Source organism: Macaca thibetana, chromosome 20 (genome assembly GCF_024542745.1).
Source record: "Macaca thibetana thibetana isolate TM-01 chromosome 20, ASM2454274v1, whole genome shotgun sequence".
NCBI classification, from domain to species: Eukaryota; Metazoa; Chordata; class Mammalia; order Primates; family Cercopithecidae; genus Macaca; species Macaca thibetana.
Window position 1 is genome coordinate 52565919 of NC_065597.1, and position 14917 is coordinate 52580835.

The 14917-nt window shown below is 42.1% G+C and overlaps 1 protein-coding gene across 9 annotated transcripts in view; it reads right to left on the reverse strand.

The window, feature by feature from the left end:
• TNRC6A (trinucleotide repeat containing adaptor 6A) overlaps positions 1–14917 on the reverse strand; it is a 100880-nt gene that overhangs the window by 25933 nt on the left and 60030 nt on the right. For 6 of the 9 annotated variants that reach the window (XM_050773811.1, XM_050773807.1, XM_050773814.1 and 3 more), the window contains 6 exons: positions 9655–12240; positions 7778–7954; positions 6381–6556; positions 5163–5195; positions 3552–3632; positions 3156–3207 (listed from right to left, as the gene is read on the reverse strand). In XM_050773811.1, the coding sequence (XP_050629768.1) occupies positions 3156–3207; positions 3552–3632; positions 5163–5195; positions 6381–6556; positions 7778–7954; positions 9655–12240 (3105 nt within the window). The remainder of the gene's footprint in view (positions 1–3155; positions 3208–3551; positions 3633–5162; positions 5196–6380; positions 6557–7777; positions 7955–9654; positions 12241–14917) is intronic. The other 3 variants (XM_050773813.1, XM_050773812.1, XM_050773808.1) reach the window with 2 other exon arrangements.

A 14917-nucleotide genomic window follows, 5' to 3' on the forward strand; every position in this document is an offset into this window, starting at 1 on the left:
TCAGACGGTTTTCAGAGCACCTTCAAACTTAGTATCTATCAAGCCTGCTATTCCTGTATTTCTCACCTCAAATAACGACCATTTATTGATTTATTGTCTCTCAGCTCCAAATTCACCCTTCTGACTGCTCTATGAAAATATATCTGGACCCTTTACGATTTTTTCCTTAGCCAGCTGGTACTGAGGCTTTGTCAGAAGAGGGCGCTGGAGAGACAGGGCAAGAGGAAGGGTGTTGCTTCCTGGGCCAGCATGTGCTCTTGGTAGGCATGAGCAGCCTTTGCAGCTTCTCCATTGCCTGGTGGGTCAGCAGCACTCAGTGGGAGCTTCTCCCAGCATTCCCAGCATTCCCCTCCCTCTCACATCACAGTTGTGCTGCAGTGTCTCCCATGAGACACCTCTCCATGAATGCCTTTTCCCAGCAGCCTAGAGGGCATATTTCCCACAAGTTCCACCAGCATGACACCATAGCAACTTCTGCACCATGCAGTGAGCCATGAAGGAGGCAGAAACTTGTACTAACAGGAAGAGGCTCACATTCTGGACATGGATTTTTCTTGCCTGTAAAGCTTCTGTCATCCACAGCCTCACAGAATACCTTCTCCACTATCGTGGCACTCCTCACAGTCATCATGTCTTACCAAGAAACTCATGTCACAGCAGAGGAAATACAGGACTGTGTTCATGCCCATGGAATTAACTGGTCTTAACATATATGCCATTGCCTGAAAGTAGCTAATCAAATTAACAGGCTTACTAAAGAATCAGTTACAAAGCAAGTTGGGAGACAACATACTAAAAGGGTGGGCATCTGTCTTAGGAGGATGCAGTATGTGTCTCCCCAACTACCAGAATTTGTAGGTCTTGAGAATCAAAAGGTGAAAGTGGGAGCAGCTTCTCTCACAATTATACCTAATGGGCCACTCACAGAACACTCCTTTCCTGTTCTGACAACTGCTGATTTAGAGAACTTAGTCCTTGAGAGAGAAAATGCTTCCAGCAAAAACCACAACAATGGTTCCACTGCCCTGGAAGATGAAGACTGCTACAGGGACATTTTGCACTCCTTGAGATATGAACTAGCAGGCAAAAAACAAACAAACCAACAAACAAACAAAAAACGAGTCTACTGGCTGGGGTAACTGATGTGATTACAAAATGAAGGCAGTGAAGACTGTCTGGAATCCAGGGGATTCTCTGGGAAGCTTCTCAGTATATCCATACCAAGTAGTGACGGCCAATGAAAAACAACGGTAACCATAAAAGGCAAGGACAACTGGGGGCTCAGATTCTTTGGGAATGAAGGTTTGGGTTACTTAACTCCAGCAGCTAAAGAACCAAGAGCAGCTGAGGTTCAACCTGAAAGTGAGGTAAGTACAGAATACGCAGTGAAGGGAGGAAGGCACAGATACCAATGATGGCTTACGAGCAATTACAGAAATAACAATGGTAGTAGATTTGCATATTTTCCTATTGTTTGTCATATGGATGTGTTAATTTGTATAGGCCAAGTATTTTCTTTCCTGCTTTTACCTTATTCACAAGTTATTAGATGTTAAGTTTTATTATTTAGTCTTTAGGTAACAAACTGTGACTGAATTTCCGGGGTGATTATATAGCCAGTGATGAATACAATGACCCTTGGGGCTGTTCATCTCCTCAGTTTAGAGAGAGGATGAACACTTCTTCACTTGCAAGAAAGCAAGCTATATCTTGTTAAGCAGAAATGCAGAGTTGCACTGCCACTGTACTGGACAAATGTGTGTAGAAGAGTACATATGGAAGGTGAGCAGTCAAAGGGTTGGGATGAACTGTGCTGATTACTGACTTATTTCCTCTAGCTCCAATTTCACCCTTTTTGATTGCTCTGTGAAAAAAAAGGGACTTAGGCCCTTTACAGATTTTTTTCCTTTGCCAGCTAGCACTGACCTTTTTTAGGTAGAAGGTGCAAGAGGAGACATTTGGTTTCCTAGTTCTGGTCTGCTCTCTCCTGCAGCACGGCAGCTTTGCCAGCACCTACAATGCTCAACTCACCAGTGGCTGGCAGCATCTATCAGCATGCCCTCTGGTAGCTCCGTAGCGAGTGCCTCCCATGAGACACCGCTCCTGTGCCCTGCCTTCACTGGTACCTTAGAGGGTGGATCTCCTGCACTCCTGCTGACGTGGCACCATAGTGAGAGGAAGGCGGCTCTTTCTTGGGCATGCTACGTCAGTCCTCACTGAGTGACTTCCCCTTGTATCTGCTACTGCTACTCCAATTCCTTGTTAAGGTCTTGTATATTACATTTTTCCTGTTAGCAAATTACTGCATAGTTTCTTCTGACTGGACTCTGATTAACACAATAGCACTACCATCTATTAAACCATCCAGGTAAGTTTTCATCACAATCTCTCCCTCAACCTGCCTAACAAATTGGTTCAAACTGGTTATCAACTTTTATTGATTCCAATTCCTATGTCTTGGTTTGGAGCTTTGAAAATAATTACTGGCTACTGCAGCAAGTATCTACCTGGTTTTGCTATCTTTAGTATCTTTTCTCTATCTCCTGCTGCCAATGTTTTCTATCCTAAGATATTTTCAATCTATAACCAAGATGATTTTTCTAAAACATAAGTCCAAACCATGTCATTACCCTGCTTCACTTTAATCTCGTATTTTAAGAATGAAGTTCAAATTCCCAAGCTCCTCATGACTTAGCACCAACCTGGTTTTCTAGCATCTTTATCCAGGTGATCTTTCACCACCACCACCACGGCTGCCCCCACCAAAACTGTTTTTCTTCACTTGTTCTATGGAACTACTTACCATTCCTCCAGTATAGTTTTAAGAGTCTGTCATACGTCTAGGCCCTTCTACATGCTGTTCCTTCATCAAGAAGACTATACCCTCCAATCTGAGTAACTCCCTCTTGGCAGGATTATGTGTAAAGTAATCAGACTAATAACACCACCGTAATCAGACTAATAACACCACTGATGTGCACAGTGGTCTGCACTTCCAAGGCACACGCACTCATTTAACCACAGCATGTATACGTCTATTGGAGAGCACGGCCTCCCCACCATCCTGATCTACGTCAGGGCTCTTTCAGCAGAATCATGTCACGGATGTGCTTGTCCCTCAATAAGGAATATAAACAGATTTAATTTTCTCTTACCTCCAGAAAGGTCCATTTTATTGCTTTGTACATTTTCCTCTGGTGAGTCTCTCTAAAGAAAGAAAATGCAGCATGTTAGCAGACCTTAATTTATCAATGAAAACAAATAAAAAATGAAGAATTTTACTGTATTTCATTATCTGAAAAATTCAAGTGGATCATAAAGCTTCATTTTTCATTGCCTAATGTAATTTTTTAAATGTTTTAAAATAAAACATGTGATTGAAGTTCTTAGCTAAAACCATAAAAATAAAGGTTTGGAGGCCAATTTTACTCCAACATCAAGCACATTCCTAAGGACTCGAAGATGAAAAATAATTCTTGAAAAGAGTGAAATCGAGATAAACCATGGAGCACCATTAAAAGAGGAAGGAGCTGCTAAAAAAACATACTTACCGAAAAACTGATATTTGAAAACTGTTTAACAAATGGATTTATCCACGCTTCTTCTTGTTTGTTTCCACCTTTCATCATTCCCTTTGTAAAATAAAAGAGTAGAAAAGATGCCATGGCCATCTCTGTTTATCTGGGTATAGTGACGGATTAATAAAACTTAAGACAATCCCCAATTCTCATTTTTAGCCAATAATTTCTCCTCCAATCAACTCTTATCAGAGTTGTTAATAATTAAAAATCAACTTATTTGATTTTCAACTTCCTTTGCTCCAGTCCTCTGGTATAGCTGTAATGTACAGAGAAATCTCTAAAGGCAAGCAGTCAGAAGGAAATGACAGAAGCAAAAGGCCTCGATGACCCAAAAATATGAAAACAGGGCCTCTGAGTAGTGGAGAACTGTAAGAGTAGTTATAATTTAGATTTCTGGAATTCTCACTCCAAACCAAAGTAAAAAAGTAGTGACTAGGTCCTCAGGTTAGTCCAAAGAAGCCAATTTAACCCATAATTTAATTATGCTATGTGCATCCTACTGAAAACACACCATGTTTTCCACAGGAAAAGTATTTTAAAATTTCAATTTGTGTTGCCAAGAACACAACATCTCTAGCAGAATTGAACCTGGGATTCCTCCTGCTTAGGGCTGGCTGGCTCTCTGCAGCTGGTTGGGGTATGAGTGGTATGGAAACTCCATTGAGACCTGAGTTAAGAGGATGAAGGGTCTGTGATTAGCAGTCTGGTAGACAAGGAGGCTGGAAGCCATAGAGACCTATGTCTCTCATTATGGTCTCACAGAACCATCCTCAGTCTGTTGCCTTCATCACCCTTTCCCATTGCTACTGTCTATTCCTTCTGACTGTGAAACAGAACACAGCTTCACAACTTCCCCCCAAATGCAGGTCTCTGAAGCAAGCACCTAACTCTCTCCGCAGATTCTGAAGTTGGCTTTGATCCCTTTTCCTTTCACCCCATCCATCCCCATACCTAACTAGTTGCCAAGTTCTTCTGTCCTTTCTATTCTGACTGAAATGCCTCTCAAATTAGTCCCTTCCACTATATATCCAGTCTCATTTCCCAACTCAAGCCCTCCTTTCTAGCTTGAATTAACACAGATGCTCCCTGAGATCCCTAACTGTGGTCTCCCCTCTGTGCCAATTTATATTTCATACTATCATTGACTAAAATTAATAATTAAAAAACCCCACTGATGTTGTTTTATACTCAATTTCATTGGTTCCATATTTTACACAAAATAAAGTTCAAATTCTTGGCATGCTATTGAAGACACTACAATCTGCCTTAACTACAGAGCCAGATCTCTTGTCACTTCTTCCTAAAAATTCTACATTTTAGTTATGTTGGGCTACTATCTTCCTTAACACATCCCATCCCAAGCATCTTCCAAATTCAAGCTGACACTTCTATGAAGCTCTCCTAATGCCCCGTACTAGACTGTGAGCTCCCGAAAGGTGAAGCTCATATCTTAGTGTATTTGAATCCCCAGCACCAAGCACAGTACCTGGCACACAGCAGAGGCTAAATAAATGTTTGCAGTTGCTTTCTAAAGATTTTTACTAGTAGAAACAAAGGAGAAAGAGTAAAAAGGCTACACACCCTTTCCCTTCTCCTTTTTTTGCCACTCAGACCCTGTAAGGAAAGACAAAGTCACAAAACAGCATGGTCCAGTGGGAAGAACACAGGGTTTGGAATTGGAAGACCTAAACTTAAGTCCTTACTCTGTCACTAGTTATTGCAACTTTGGGCAAGTCACCACCTTTTCCAGTCTCAAATTCCTCATTAGTATCCTATCTTAGAAGGTTGTGAGGATCAAATGACTTATGTAAAACATGTAAAAGCATTTCATAAGCTATATGGCAAGGCAATAGGCAAATTCAGCCACATGAAAAATTTTAAAAATGAAAATGGCAGGTCCTAGACTTAGAATCCCAGGATTAAAAGTGAGGAACCTTGGCAGTTACCTAGTCCAACTATCCACTGGTATTTGCCTTCTAAGGTCTCTCAAAAGGTAATCATTCTCAAGTTGGGTGGGATAGGATGTTATGTCAGAACCACCTGGGAGACTGGGCACCTATTTTGAAAATGGTCGTCCCCAGGAAGACCTGACGCCAGCCCCCAGTGCCACCTCTTACGAACCAGTGCTCTAAATCAGTGCTTCCCAAACCTGGCTCTGCATCAGAGACATTTGGGGAGTTTCTTTAGGGTAAGAAACCTGGTCCAATTTCCAAAACTTCAGTAGACCTGAGGCATGGGAAGCTGCACTTTTAACAAATGCCATGGGATTCCGATGTACAGCCAGCTTTAGGAATATGATTTGTCCACATATAAAAGCCAAATCAAGCTCAGATCATTCCTAGGGATTTCTGTCACAGGACCTTTTGGGATGGGATAGGGACAAAGATGACAGGTGAATAAGGAGGATAGTGACTCTGGGTAAGGGGGTGGTGGGGGACTCCAGGTGAGGAGGTGAAATGGGAGATGAACTGGCAGTGGGATGGAAAGAGTCAACATGGAGATTTGCTCTTCTCTTCATCCTCACCGCTGCAGGCACCACCCTAGGATGAGGGGTTGTCCCAGGCAGCACTGGTGGAGGGGGAGGAGGAGAGAAATCCCAAGCTGTAGCAGTGGGGAGAAAGGAAGTTCCTGTGGTCTTATGTTTCTCTAGGTGGCTGCCCATACAAGTGGCTATACCTAAGGTGGGGGCTGCCTGGACTGTACTGACTGCCAGAAATGGGCAGGCAAAAAATTAATTTTCTGTGGGTAAACTACCTTTGGAATTTAAAGTTTCAAGGGCTTTGCCCTTGAAATGTTTACCTTCGATGACATTTTCTTTGTATATGGTGGCCAATTTAAAGATGAGTTAAGCTCTTGAGACGAATTACTATTCCACATTCCAATCTCTACATCCTCTTCCTCTTCCCAGCCAGTGGGGCGATTTCCAGGCAATGGCATATCATCACCACACCAGCCATCTTGCATAGATTTTGGCCCTGATTGTGGATTTGTGATATAAAGAGAAACATACTTTAATAAAAGAATTCCTTCTGGAGAATAAGCATACATTAAAAATTGGGTAGAGAACCTAAGAAAACACACACGCACACACTTATTTCCCTTCCTGCATCTGCACAGAAGGAATATATGTTTTATACTGAGTTAAAAGTTCCACGAAAAAGAATACATTCTTGGCCGGGCACGGTGGCTCACGCCTGTAATCCCAGCACTTTGGGAGGCCAAGACGGGCGGATCACGAGGTCAGGAGATCGAGACCATCCTGGCTAACACGGTGAAACCTTGTCTCTACTAAAAATACAAAAAATTAGCTGGGCGTCATGGCGGGCACCTGTAGTCCCAGCTACTCGGGAGTTTGGAGGCTGAGGCAGGAGAATGGCGTGAACCCTGGAGGCAGAGCTTGCAGTGAGCCGAGATCGCGCCACTACACTCCAGCTTGGGCAACAGAGCGAGACTCCGTCTCAAAAAAAAAAAAAAAGAAAAAGAAAAAGAACATATTCTTATTTTAAAATCTAATAAAACTCCTCCATGCCTTTAACAAATCATGGTTCTTGAACATGGACAATGGTAGCACTCTTGTTTGTACCCACTTAATAATCTGCATAGTGACACACAGGACGAAGATGATGAATGAAATTTGAAATAATCAGTTTTTGTATATATTTTCAGGGAGAATGGCCAAAGAGTATTTCAACGTCATAAGCAGAAAGCATCTTATCTTCACACATGGCCCTTGGGATTCCTATAGGGTATCTTTTACATAACCTATAGGATAATGACAATGTTAATTTGAATCTTGGGTCTTTTCTGAACTATGCTAATTGTCTGTAACTTTCAGGGAATCATCTGACAGTCTGAATATGTGTCCTCATGGCTACACTATTTAGCCTCTCAGGCTGGATGGCATGAAAGTTGCTAGTAGACTCTTCCTAGATAACCTAATTTGGTAAATTATAATTTAGATTTGATGAAGTATATGCAAATTAACAGTTACAATTCTAAGAAATATGAGAAAAGAGGAAAATTCAGAAAGAGAATAAACCATGTTACAAAATCAAAGAGCAAAATACTGAACATCATCTATCGTGCCATATTATATGATTATAAATAACACAGAAACCTTATCTAATTATTTAATTATAGTCAGTGAGTGATCACCACTGCTACACAACAGCTACCAGGCATTGTCAATAACTTACCAGATTTGCTTAATGCTTGTGGACCAACAGAGCTGGAGCCCCACGTGGATGTGCTGGATGCCGCAGCAATGGGTTCCCCCCAGCTGGGACCACTGTCTATGGGCTTACCCCATGCTGAAGTACCATTATCCACAGTTGTGGCTGGAGTAGAAGGCTCCCCCCAGGGCTCACCCCAGCCTTTAGAAAGTGTGGGAAAAGAAGTCATCAGCATAGAAGGTAAGGAGGTGCAGTGGAATAAGGGACAATAAAGAATACTTAGGGACCAAGGATGAAGAACCTCACGTTTATGTACAGAATAATGATACTGTGATAGGCAAAAAGATGGCATCGTTTTATGTTTAAAAAAAAAAAAAAAAAAAGACAAACTATTTCCCATTAATATAACTATAAGGTGAGAATTTTTTAAACTTTTTTCATAATTACCCTCTAGGCCTAGAGCTGATTTTTGCATAGTTATGGGAAACCACTCTCCTTTGAGCATCAATTTAATTCCTGAAAAAGTCAAGTCATTCTAAACCAAACCTTGTGAATTGGAGCAGGTGATAAGCTGGGTGACAGTGTATGTATAACATTTGTACCAGCTGGGTACAGTGGCTGATGCCTGTAATCCCAGCACTTTGGGAGGCCGAGGCAGGTGGATCAGCTGAGGTCAGGATTTTGAGACCAGCCTGGGCAACGTGGCAAAACCTGGTCTCTACTAAAAATACAAAGATTAGCTGGGCATAGTGGCACACACCTGTAGTCCCAGCTACTCAGGAAGCTGAGACAGGAGAATTGCTTGAACCTGGGAGGTGGAGGCTGCAGTGAGCCAAGATCATGCCACTGCACTCCAGCCTAGGTGACAGAGCAAGACTCCATCTCCCCCCACTCAAAAAAAAAAAAAAAAATTGTGGCACAAGTGTACCCCTTCCACACCACATACACTGGAAAAACAATGTACTACCCAGCTAACAATAATGGGTCACCTACTTTTTACACATGCTGAACAATCCTTATTTTAAAATCTGAAGTATTAGGCTGAGGTTGTCCAAAGCAAAAAAAAAAAACAACAACAAAAAAAAAACACCACCACCACAACAAAAACAAAGCCATAAACGTTTCATTAGGAAAAAATAAAAGCCAATAGGCTTCATCTTAGATACATACTTCTTCCTTTTAAGAATCAAACCTAAATTAATACAACAAACTATACTTAGACGGAAAAAAAAAAAAATAGGCGCCGAAAAGTTAGCTCATGAAAGCACTCCCATATCCACTTCCAATGAGACTATTAAGTCAATAAAACTTTTATTAACAAAGACAATGTAGCCAATCACACTTAATGAAAATGTTGTTGGGATAATTTGCAGAGACAGGAATTAGTTCATTATAAGAGAGGAAAGTAAGGATATACTAGAAAGGTATTATCAAACATTTTTAATACACAAACATATATACTGTAACTAAGTAGAGTTGGATTTCTCACCTACTTAAAAAAAATCCCTTCTAGAGCCAAATATAGTACCTAATGTTTAGATAGTACTCTATTTATGAGATACTTGTTTTATTTCTGGGGATATTTTAGTCAAATAATAAAACCACAAGGCCTAACTCAAAACAACTTAGAGAAGTGTACAGCATTTCCACTTGACCGCCCTTGTCCAATTCACCTTCTGTTGCATTTCTAATAGAGAATGAAGTGTGCAGGACTCAAACAACACTGCCAAAAGTGGAGCTCTGTTCTCTGATGGTAAACATCACCCCTATAATTTTCTTCAAGCTGCTTCTGGATTACAGTAAGGAACAGCCTTTGTGTACATATCCAAGCACTTTGTTATACAAATCTTATAATAACAGTAAGTTAAAATAAGTCTTGATTTCATAAAATAGAAACTTACCAGAGCCACTGCTTGCCTCTTTGTTTGAGATGGCACTTGCAGGCGTTAGCAGCTGATGTACCTGTGCTTGCTGGTCTGAACGGCTGTTGCCATTTGGGACGTTTTTGTTCCACATGTTCACATTTTTGTAGTTGTATTTGCTTGGATCTCCCCAAGCTGAAGTTCCATCATCAATCTCCATTTTGCGACGTATAGATTCTGGGGATGGTTCCTCCCAGCCTGTGGGTTCTTCTTCTTTTGTTGGGGCTGGTATAGGTCCCCCCAGCCAGCCTGTACCAGGAGGTTTGCCTGTAGCTGGTGGGATTCCCCAAGATCCAACAATGTCTTGTTGCTTGTTCCAGTCTGGAGAACTGACTGGCTTTGACGAATCTCCCCAACCTAGAGACTGATTAGACTTTGGAGGGTCTCCCCATCCCTGGGAAGGAGTAGGTTTAGAAGATTCATCCCATCCTGATGAATTATTTGGATTTATGTTGTTTCCCCAAGTAAAAGAACTAGTTTTACCAAGTTCGTTCCAACCGGAAACGGACCTGTCGCTGTCACTACCTCCTGAGCTGGATTTCTTATTGGCCTCACCCCAATGGTTATTCCTTGAAGTTTCTCCCCAGTTATCACTGGCAGAAACAGACCACCCTTGGCTTGATTTCTGTCCATCACCCCATCCCTGTTTGTTCTTTTGCGAGTCATTCCATGCAGCCTTCTCCTCTTTGCAATTCCCCCACTGATTGCTCTTGACCATTCCTGTAGCAGCAGAATCATCTTCCCACCCCCCCTGGCAGTTTGAGCCTTTGGAATCTCCCCACCTCAGAGCAGGTTTGGGATCGCCCCACCCTGATACAGATGAGGTATCATTACTATTAGGGCTAGTCTTATCTATACATGCCCCTGAGTTAAAAGTCTGTGTTGCAGAGCTTCCCCAGGCCTCTGTCCCATTGTCAGTCTTTCGTTCCCCTCTAGGTGATGTTTCTGTATCCCAGGCAGTATTCTGCTTAATAGGAGTCTGTCCCCAACCAGAGTTGGACAGGACACGTGGATCTAAGTCAGTTCTGTTTACAATGCTTTGGAGTAATGTGTGCTGATCAATTTTTCTTCTGTCTCTACTCTGACTTTCTCCAGTTCCTTTTTCCTCAAGGCGTCCAGTGCTTTCTGTACTACCATCGCTCTCCACTGTAGCTCCTGTTTTGGCCCACACACTGCTTTGCTCATTTGTCTGAGATGTGGCAGAACCCTGATCCTCTTCCTCAGTAGATTTCCATCCATTTGTAAACTTCTTACCATTGCCATTTGCACTGTCATTGGAATGCTGATTGCTAGGCAGTTTGTTCCACTCACTGCTGGGTAAATTAGTGCCAGTGTTTTGTGCAGGGGTTCCCCATCCTCTTCGACTTCCTCCAGAATTCGCGCCATTTCCACTTCCCCATGATGCACTCTGGGAATTTGCTGCACCAGATTCCCACACACCACCTCCTTTGTTTGTGTTAACTTGAAAGTTAGTGCCCATAGGCCCATTTACGCCAGGCTGCATTAGAGTTGCATTCACAGTGTCACCATTAGCTTGGCCATTAGGGCCTGAACATTTGTCTCCAGAGTAATTAGAACCATAGGCACCCCATGTAGTACCATAAGAGCCTCCACTTTTTGACTCTCCATTGCTAAGGTGAGAACGGGAAGTGCCATTCATACCTGATGGAGCCTGCATCTGAGGATGATTCATTGTGCTCACACGCCAGGCCCCTGTATTACTACTAGGCAGCTCATTATTCTGCACTGAACCGGAGTTTGGTAAACTAGAGGTCATAAAGTTAGTAGTGTTATTTGGTCCAGTCATTTCAGTGGTAATATTCTGAGGTTGACCACTGAATGAAACCTTCTGTGTACCACTTACTTCAGATTCACAAGTTTCCTGAAGGCTTCCCCAGGTACCATGGGTAGAACCACCACTCACTTTAGAGTTAATACTCTGATTGTTAGGCATCTGGCCTATAGTACTGCACTGAATATTGATGCCAGAACTACCACTCCCTACAGGCCCTTTTAGGGCAAGTCCATTGTTCTCTAATACTGGCCAGGCACCATGGTTGCTAGCTGAATTCAAAGTGCTTGGATTTAACCCTCCATTTGATGAAGAACTTACAGTGCCCCAAGCATTCATTCTATTGTTGCTACTTTCAGATTTGCTTTCAGGAGCATCCACAGAGACCTGACATGTGCTTATTATGGCTCCATGGGAAAAACCCCATGGCCCAGTACTACTTCCATGGCCCACATTATTGCTGCTGCTACCAACTACAAACTTGTTTTGGGAACCAAGTCCAGTGCTATTCCGAAGGCCATCTTTTTCACCACCTGTGTTCCCTGAAGCCATGATAGTGATGTTTCTTTCCGACTCAGAACTGGAGGCAGAATCAGCATCCATACATTCTGAAGCCAACTCCGGATCACTGCCAGGGACTGAGGGCCATGCTTCTTTTTCCGACAAGTCACTTACAACAGCATTCTTACAGTTTGTGCTAGAATCGCTTGTAGAAGACACAAGTCCCCGCTGGGAATTTTCATAATGGGATCCTGAAGTACTGTGGTTTATATCTAGGATAAAGGAGAAGTACAACTATTTATAAAAAGTGTTAGGCCATTTCAAAATGACACTAAAATTTAAGAAAAATGACGAATATGTTATAAATAAATGTGGCTCCTCAAATTTAACAATGGTAGAATGGTTACAAGGGCACTGGTTATCTTCTAGCCACCAACTTTCCATGTTCAACTGATATTATCCTAAGATCCTAGAGGACACAACAGCCCCTTGATAAATACTTGCTGAATGAATACATTGTTAACATATCAGCAAATAAAAGAATTTTGGAGTCAAGAAGGTCTAGGAGGCAGCTACACATTAGGATAACGGAACAACCCAGGCGTAGAAGCCTGACATGGAAAGATGGGTAAGGAGAAGTGAATAGCCAAAATTTGATAAAATGTATCAGAAATATTTTTCCACCCTCTGTTTTCTACTATAGCTTTTCCAAACAACTGTTTTGGGTATTGTAACAAGTTTATAATTTTTTTTTTTTTTTTTTTTGAGACGGAGTCTCGCTCTGTGCCCAGGCTGGAGTGCAGTGGTGCGATCTCGGCTCACTGCAAGCTCCGCCTCCCGGATTCATGACATTCTCCTGCCTCAGCCTCCCGAGTAGCTGGGACTACAGGCGCCGCTATCACGTCCGGCTAATTTTTTTTTTTTTGTATTTTTAGTAGAGATGGGGTTTCATCGTGTTAGCCAGGATGGTCTCCATCTCCTGACCTCGTGATCTGCCCGCCTCGGCCTCCCAAAGTGCTGGGATTACAGGCGTGAGCCACTGCACCCAGCCACAAGTTTATAAAAATTTTTAAGAATGGTAAGAATTTGAAAGCTTTTATCATTACATTCCATTTCATTAGTATCCATCTTCAACCTGAAATATTACATCCAAGTAACAGTATTTTCAGTTCAACTTCCTCTCATAAAATTTTCTTAATTTACCTTCCTAACCACATTTATATAAAAGGACTGAAAAGTAATGGTTGTTATGCTGAAGATCACAGAATTATTATGATCTCAAAAAATCAACTGCTGACACTGGAGCCATTTGATGACCAGTCATACAATCCTATAATCTTGGACTTCCTGCTATGTATTACTATCTAGCTATTTTACCACAGGTAGGGTGGTTCTAGTGCTTCTGATAGTTCCCCATACTCTTAACTCTCACTTGGTTTAAGGATCTGGTAGGTAGACATTCCTCAGAGGCATTAACCTGCATAAGCCATGTGCATTTCGACTGCCTTGAGGGGCAGGTTATATTGCAGTTTTCTACTAAAGTACCAATCAGAATCACATGTAGTGTTTTTAAATATACATGTTCAAGGCAATGTCCCAGACCTAATGAGCCAACCTTCAGGGGTTGTAGGCCTAGGAGATAAACAGAAGTCACTATTAAGGTGTTTGCTAAAATGGAAAATCAGATTCAATTTGCATCATTTTCTCTCAAAGCACAATCATTAAGCAGCAAAAGATGATGAGCTGGAAAGAGTCTGGAAAAGTGACTGGAGAGAGACCAGAAATGATATAAATTCATCAAATAACATACTTTAAAGTTCCATAGATGACTCTAATTTCCACTCCCTGTTTAAGAATCATTTCTTTAATGATTCCTAAAGCTGCCAAAGAAGATTTGCTATCTTTCAGTGCCCATGAGGAGAATTTCTCATGAAATAAAGGGTAACAGTAAGTCAGACTCACTGGGTATAAGCAAATCAACACACTAACATCTGCACTGGTACCATCAACAAATGTTTGGCATTCAGGACTATGTCTGACAACTTTCTGTGCACTTTTATCACCGAATCCTTATAGCTACCCTAGAGGATAGGCATTACCTTCACTTGCAGATGACAAAACTGAGGTTCACAGGTTAATTTATGGAAAATTAAGTGAGAAAGGCAGGATTCATCAGAATCCTTCATAAAGCAAGGTGCCTAAGAATGTAGACAGGACTCTAGAGACACCCAGATTCAAGTCTGAACTCTGTATGACCAAATCTGCAAAACCAGAATATAAACAATACTTCTTAACCTGGTTCTTTTGTTAATTGTATCATATGTAAAACATTAAGCTCAGTGCTGGCTGCAAATAAGCGCCTCGTTAGGGTCAATTTGACATAGTGATTAACAGCACAGATTGGGTAGCCAGAATGCGTGGGTTTAAGAGACACTCCTACCATTTACTAGCTGTGTGACCACGGTAAGATCCTCAATCTCTGTGCCTAGTTTCATCTCTGAAGTAGAAATAGTATTAGTACCAGGCCAGGCACAGTGGCTCACCCCTGTAATCCCAGCACTTTGGGAGGCCAAGGTGGGTGGATCGCGAGGTCTGGAGTTCGAGACCATCCTGGCCAACATGGTGAAACCCTGTCTCTACTAAAACTACAAAAAATGAGCCTGATGTAGTGGCGGGCCCCTGTAGTCCCAGCTACTCGCGAGGCTGAGGCAGGAGAATTGCTTGAACCGCGGAGGCGGCGGAAGTTGTTGCAGTGAGCCGAGATGGTGCCACTGCACTCCAGCCTAACGACAGAGTGAGACTCTGTCTCAAAAAAAAAAAAAAAAAAGAAACAGTATTAGTATCAATCTCACACAACTGTGGTGTGGATTATTAAAACTGTACTGGCCAGGCGCGGTGGCTCACGCCTATAATCCCAGCACTTTAGGGGGCCAAGGTAGGTGGATCACG